The sequence below is a fragment of the Mustela erminea genome, chromosome 4, assembly GCF_009829155.1.
Source record: "Mustela erminea isolate mMusErm1 chromosome 4, mMusErm1.Pri, whole genome shotgun sequence".
NCBI lineage: Eukaryota > Metazoa > Chordata > Mammalia > Carnivora > Mustelidae > Mustela > Mustela erminea.
In genome coordinates, this window is record NC_045617.1 from 123293623 (window position 1) to 123301021 (window position 7399).

The 7399-nt window shown below is 48.4% G+C and overlaps 1 protein-coding gene across 1 annotated transcript; it reads right to left on the reverse strand.

Moving 5' to 3' along the window:
- Positions 1-925: 925 nt before the first annotated feature.
- Positions 926-5467, reverse strand: TUBB (tubulin beta class I). The gene is made up of 4 exons (XM_032338098.1): positions 5207-5467; positions 3695-3803; positions 3316-3426; positions 926-3022 (listed from the first exon to the last, which is right to left on the reverse strand). The coding sequence occupies exons 1-4, from the start codon at positions 5261-5263 to the stop codon at positions 1965-1967; spliced, it is 1335 nt and encodes a 444-aa protein (XP_032193989.1). The 5' UTR covers positions 5264-5467; the 3' UTR covers positions 926-1964.
- Between the last annotated feature and the right edge of the window lie 1932 nt (positions 5468-7399).

The following is a 7399-nucleotide window of genomic DNA, read 5'->3' on the forward strand; positions in this document are numbered from 1 at the left end:
TACCTTGTACACTGTTAAAGTTGTACCACTTTTTTCCTGCAGTTGGTTATAGGCAGAAAATCATGCTGAAATGGGAAGTAGTGAGAATTGACCTAGTCCCAAGAACTACTGAAAATAAGGAAATTATAGACTTAAAATTTCCAGGGTCACTCTGAGATTTTGTGTACTTAGAAGCATGTTGTATTGGGTTTAACGGTGTTACTTTAGAATGGGACCATTAAGTGATACTCTCCACTGGTTAACTTTCCCTGTTAACTGAGAAAATCCGAAAGGGTAAGAGAAAACATCAAGAGCCATACCATAGCCTAAACGAACCCTGGATGCCCTGGATGAGCTACACATTTTATGTGGAGCAGTAGCTCTCAACTCTGCATTTGCCAATATTCTCCTTGAGTAGTTAAAAGTAGATGGCTAGTTAACTGGCTTCTGGTTGGGTAGGCCTAAAGATATGCATTTCTAAATTCCAGGAGGTTGTTGATGGGCTGGGAAGCACTTACGCCCTACTTAACATTGATCCTGTGTATCTGAGCCTATGGCTATCCCAGTTATTGAGGAGGGTAGTAAGGTGCTGGGGTAGTTTGGGTACTAAGATTAAGAGAAGAGGCTGGAGCACCTGGGTGGCTCAGTTGGTTAAGCCTCTGCCTTCAGCTCAGGCCTGATCCCAGGGTCCTGGGTCGAGCCCACATCAGGCTCTCTGTTCAGCAGGGAGTTGCTTCCCCCTCTCTCTGCCTGCCTGTTTGGTTTTTTTTTTTTTTGCCTACTTGTGAGCTGTCAAATAAAATCTTAAGAAAAAAAAAAAAAAGAGGGTCCATTAAGTATAAGGATATTCTCATCAGTCCATGGAGAGCAAAGTGTATGTGTTGCTGAACTTGAGCTTCCTGTATCCACTGGTACTCTTTCCCTAAATGAGCACACATCTTGCAACTTAATTTTTTCAGTTGTCATTTATTTTTGGCTCTTGGGGCAATGTTATCTTTTCAATATGAAAAAAAGCAAGTTCAACACAATATAGAAATTTGAAGTGTAGGACAGGATGAAGCCAAGTGCAGGGGAGGGAATAGCAAAAGGAAAAAAACGAGATGTTGCCAAAATGGGAGGGTCTCCTTGTCCCCTCTCTGGAAGAATGATTCAAAAGATTTAGGTGGCAGTACAAACCTTTCTGTATATACACAGCAGAGCTGGGTGTTTGCTAAGGGTGGGGATGGGGAGGGTCTTTCTGGAGGCTAGTCCCTCTTCCCCTTCTTGGCCCCCTTCTCCAACCAGGGGAAAAGGAAGGAATCCAACATATGAAGGTGGTTATATAGGAAAAGAGAAGGATCCTGCTTTAACAGGGTGGGGCAGACCCCTGCAAAAGAAACAGCTCAGGACTCAGCTTGGAAGAAGACGGGAAAATACAGATAATACTGTCAACACCTCTCCTGAAGCTGAGAGGAGCAGGGAAATTCCTGGAAATTAGGACTCAAGAGCCTGGATATCCCTCTCCAAAACTGCTCTAGAATAGAAAACCCTACCCCTTCCTTATAGGTACCTCTACTGCTATGAGGTAGCTTTGTTTCCTTTCCCCGGGGCTACCACATGGGCTTAGGATGGTGGCCATCTACTGGGTTTTAAGCACTTGGTTCTAGATGGGATCTGATGAGACCCAGCTTCTTGGAGAATTATCTTATAAAACAAAGGGAAATACCAACTGGACAAATGGGAGAAGGGGACACCGAAAGGAAATACAGGGTTACTGAGAATGGCAGAAATCTAGGTTTCCCAGAGTGGAAGAGAGGAGACATTCAACAAACAACAAGTATTTATTGAGCGCCTATTATGTGTCAGGCACTGTGTTCTAGGACCACCCCCCTCCAAAAAAGGAAAAAAGAGACAGAGGCAGAAAATGTAATTCTGAGGGAGAGGACAGGGGCAGCTGAGGAAGAAGGCTGAGGGAATGGAGAATCCTGAGGTGATGATGCTCTGCCTTAGGCCTCCTCTTCAGCCTCCTCACCGAAATCCTCCTCCTCTTCTGCGGTGGCATCCTGGTACTGCTGGTACTCGGAAACAAGGTCATTCATGTTGCTCTCAGCTTCAGTGAATTCCATCTCGTCCATGCCCTCACCTGTGTACCAGTGGAGGAAGGCCTTGCGCCGGAACATGGCCGTGAACTGCTCTGAGATGCGCTTGAAGAGCTCCTGGATGGCTGTGCTATTTCCAATGAAGGTGACTGCCATCTTGAGGCCACGAGGTGGGATATCGCAGACTGCTGTCTTGACATTGTTGGGGATCCACTCCACAAAGTAGCTGCTATTCTTATTCTGCACATTGAGCATCTGCTCATCTACCTCCTTCATGGACATCCGCCCACGGAAGACAGCAGCCACAGTGAGGTAACGGCCATGGCGGGGGTCACAGGCAGCCATCATGTTCTTGGCATCAAAGACCTGCTGGGTGAGTTCAGGCACAGTGAGGGCCCGATACTGCTGGCTTCCACGGCTGGTCAGAGGTGCAAAGCCAGGCATGAAGAAGTGGAGCCGTGGGAAGGGCACCATGTTGACGGCTAGCTTCCGGAGGTCAGCATTGAGTTGACCAGGGAAGCGGAGGCAGGTGGTGACACCACTCATGGTGGCTGAGACGAGGTGGTTCAGGTCTCCGTAGGTTGGCGTGGTCAGCTTGAGAGTGCGGAAGCAGATGTCATAAAGGGCCTCGTTGTCAATGCAGTAGGTCTCATCTGTGTTCTCTACCAACTGATGGACGGAGAGGGTGGCATTGTAGGGCTCGACCACAGTGTCAGACACTTTGGGTGAGGGTACCACACTGAAGGTGTTCATGATGCGGTCAGGATACTCTTCTCGGATCTTGCTGATGAGCAAGGTGCCCATTCCAGAGCCTGTGCCCCCACCCAGTGAGTGGGTCAGCTGGAAGCCCTGTAGGCAGTCACAGCTCTCCGCCTCCTTCCTCACCACATCCAGGACTGAGTCAACCAGCTCAGCACCCTCTGTGTAGTGGCCTTTGGCCCAGTTGTTGCCTGCCCCAGACTGACCTGGAATGGGGTGGGGAGGCAGGCTTGATTAGTAAAGAAAGATACAGGACCAAATTTCCACTTTTTAACTTTTGGAATTGTGTACACAAATGTGCCTTCTTTCTCACTCACCTGTAATACATCCCTCCCCCATTATTTACCAACTAGGGAGTTAACTACCAATGCCTGTATTAGAGATTTCAGAACACAGCCCTGGTTAAGCACTCCAGTATACCAATAATCTCCTAGTCCTTGCTGTCTCCTTTACTCAAATATGCTGAATAGCATTACCTATTAATATGTGTATAACTCACCAAAAACAAAGTTGTCTGGTCTGAATATCTGCCCAAAAGGACCTGAGCGAACAGAGTCCATGGTCCCGGGTTCTAGATCCACCAAGATAGCACGAGGAACATATTTGCCACCTATATGGAAGAAAAGAGTCAAAATTGGCAAAGGAGATCAGCTGGAGCAGGGAGACTGCCAGGGACCCTAACTTGTGATTCCAAGTGCGGCCACGAGGGGGCAGAGGAGCCAATCATTTGCCCCATGGTGGGCAATCAAACCAAGGCCTCCTTTTGAAAAAAGGAGAGATCCATCCAAAAATATTAAGAGGTTCTTCAGGGCTGGAAGAGACCCCAGAGAAGCGGAAGAGGAGATGGGACCCAAGGTTCCCTGGGTTCCCAACCTCACCTGTAGCTTCATTGTAGTACACGGAGATGCGATCCAGCTGCAGGTCGCTGTCACCGTGGTAGGTTCCAGTGGGGTCGATGCCGTGTTCATCACTGATTACCTCCCAGAACTGCGGAGGGAAAGCAATGCGACTTCCAACCAATTATGCCCACCCGACCTACACACATTTTAATCCCGGACACGCCCGTGGTAAGCCTGGTTCTAGGGCCTGTGGCATTGCCTCCCCCTGCCTGCCATATCCTTCTACTAGACATCCCCAACCCCAGTTAAGCTGCAGCTTTCATTGCCTGGAATGTGAGACGAGGTGCAACTGAGGAGGCCTTGCGATCGCAGATAATTTTAGGGTGGGAGTGTGAGGAGAGGGAGATGGAAACGGCCAACCAGACTGGACAAGCACACCTTCCTACCGCGCACAATGGGCCGGTGTTTGAGAGACCAGAAGCTGCCGCAATCGACCACCCCCAACCCCGCCCTCCACGTGACTGCGGCGCCCGCGCCGGCCGCGGGACTGACAATGGGAGATGTCGCGCGTGGGCGTGGTGTGAATACCTCCCACGAGAGGCGGGGCTCGGCTTGGGCTAGGGCGCCCCCAGCCGGCCGGCAGGGCCGCTTTGTCCCGGCGCGCCAGGGCGCCCAGGCCCCGCCCTTCTGCTACAACGTAGCGACAGCACTTCCTCCCTGCCCTTCCCCCGCTACACTGTAACCGCGCGAAAAAAAAAAAACCCACCAAAGAAAACATCCCCCACCCCCTGTCTTGGCCCCGGAATTTTCTTTCTTTGCTAGCTTTTTACCCCTTTCTTTATATAAGGATTCTCTTCCTTTCTTCCACCGTTTAGTCCTGAGGGACCCTTTAAAGAAAAGGACTCTCCTACCCTCTTTCTTTATATTGGTTCACGCCCAAAGAGGGTCTCTTTACGGGAGATGTAAGGAAATAAAATTAATCCAGCAGCTATTAGTCTTCTTCCATCCACAAAGAATTACGGGACCGCCCCTCGGGAACCGCGGGCGCGCGAGATGCCTATCTTTTGGGAAGGGTACAGAGCAGTGCAGCCCACCCTGGCGCACCGCGTCCCCCACCCCACGGTGGGATCCAGGCTCCCCTCAGCCGCCGCCCAGCCTCGCCCCTTCTCCCTCCGGCGAAGCCCAGCCAAGAGTGGATGCACATGGGGAAACCTCGCCTCGCTTTGTCTCGGACGTTTCCGCATCTCCCTCCCCTCCCCGTCCTCGGACCGTTAGAACACTTTCAAATAAAATCTTACGGAACCACGGTCTTCCCACCGCCAAAACCGAAGGGTCCTTAACAGCTTCCACCAAAATGAACCAGCGAAGACTAGTTCCCCATTTTTCGCAAACTAATTCTAGCTACAAACGTCTATTATATATGGAAAACTTTTGAGGGGCAAAGCTTGACGATGGGTGGTATGCAAATATATATCGCAGCCATCGTTAATCTGGATTTTTTTTTTCTTCTCTAAAGAAATATAGTTAAAAGAAGAGGTTCAAAATCCTTACCTTGGCACCGATCTGGTTGCCACACTGACCGGCCTGGATGTGCACGATTTCCCTCATTGTTAAAATTTATTTTAATTTTTTTTGCTCGCCTCAAGGTGTGTACGGGGCAAGAAATTATATGGTTTTTTTTTTTTTTTTTTTTTTTCTATACTGCTAGTCTCAGGCTGGAAGGATGGGACGTGTCCCGGAGGCTGGAGCAGCAAGGTCCGAACGCAGCCGCAGGAAGGTTCTGAGAGAGAGAGAAAAGAGAGGGGAGGGCGAAAGAGGGAAGGCGGGCAGGGCGGGGCGCGCGTGCGCCTAGGCTGGGAGGCGGGAGAACAGGCACCGCGCCACCGTCGGGAGACAAAGCCTTATCGAGGCTGGACCTGATTAGTCGATGCCAGTCACGTATAAGACATCCATTGGTCTCTGCTCGGATGGACGAACGCAAGTCTCACTGGGAGTTGTAGTCCTCCATTGTTGTCCACGCTGCAAAATGAAGGGATGGATGGGTGGATAGTGGATTTTTGCTTTGGGGGTTTTTTTAAAGGTTTTTTGTTTGTTTATCAAAAATGACCTTAAGCAATTTTTCTTTCACCTATGCCTGAGTTTTTTGTACTAAAAGGGCGTAGTTTTCGGGGATACAGGAATTGGGATACCTAGGGTGCCAGGCGTTGGAGGGTGGAGTGGGCACGCCCTGAAAGCTCCTTACTGCGGTAGCTCTTGGGAAACGGGCTGCTTAGCTCAGCGAAAACTGGGGAGAAATGCGGCACCTTGCTCTGCTACCTAATAGCTGGTCCTTTGGTGACCCAGGACTTGAACTCTAGTAAGATGCTGCTCCCCCAGACAGGAAGAAAGGGAGTATTGCCCTCCTGCTGTTTTCTTGGAAGTTTTCTAGTGATAACGTTTAGAAACAGAATTGTAGCAATGGTTTTTCAAATTAGAGTTGTAATTGTATGAGGGTGTGTTCACAGAGTAAGTTGAATGGTTTAGAAAAACTGGTATCTGGACTCTGTGAAGTCATTAGTTTCTGTCCGTAAGGGATTCTGGACTTTCGAGCAGCATTGAAGACACTGCTTTTATCAGAGAACTAAGGGATGAGAAGCCTAAATTTCAATGCCTTCCAGCCTGCCTCTAGACATTTTGGTGAAAGTGTTTTTCAGTTTGCTGAATTCTTTGACTACATGGCTGGCCCTTGCAATCTTTCAAAAGCCTCAAGATTGAAACAAAAGGGGGGCGGATGGGAAAAAATAGGATGGGCTCAAGTCAGAGTGACGTGCTTCTTGGGCTTAATTCCTTTGATAGATACTTAGTGTCCACCAATCCAGAAGCTAAGGATACAAAATGAGTAAAAATTGGTTCACCGTCTTCAGGATTTTGCAATTTGTTGGAAAATGTATAAGCAGTGGAGTGTGGTAAGCACTCTAATAGGACGTGTATCAAGGTTATTGTTGTTGTTGTTTTTAAGATTTTATTTATTTATTTGACAGAGAGAGAGAGAGAGATCACAAGTAGGCAGAGAGGCAGGCAGAGAGAGAGGAGGAAGCAGGCTCCCTGCCTAGCAGAGAGACCGATGCGGGTCTCCATCCCAGGACCCTGGGATCAGGACCTGAGCTGAAGGCAGAGGCTTTAACCCACTGAGCCACCCAGGCACCCCAAGGTTATTGTTAATTCAGAATGCATTCAACACATTTCTCCTTACCTAAACAAAAAATAAACCTCAACTTGTGTAAGACCTTCGCTATCCACTTAAACAAAGAGTATTTTACGTTTCAGGGCATGATCACAATGAAAGCAATTACTTTATTGGGGCGGGGGGAGTTCAGAATTTAGAACTACAGGACTTGTTTCAGTTGTTTTTCCCTTACATTGGCTGTAGGAACCTTGGCAGGTCCTGTAACTTCGCAGACTTCAATTCCCTCTGTAAAATCTACTTCTCCCTATTTGATTGTTGTGGTCGGAAGAAAGTGAGATAATGAATGCAAAAGGACTTCCTAAAGTACATACATAATCCAATTGTTACTATTCTCTTCTCGTCTTAGTATAATGAAATATGATTTTTATCAACCTTCCTCCACCTTTTGAAAGACCTCAACCTTTAAAATAGTTAACAAAACAATTCTCCCTCTTCGCCTACAGATCCTTAGGAAAATGACCTCCAAATGTCCATCAGGGATGTAGTCTCCGGGAGGAAAGGACAGAACTTCCACTAAA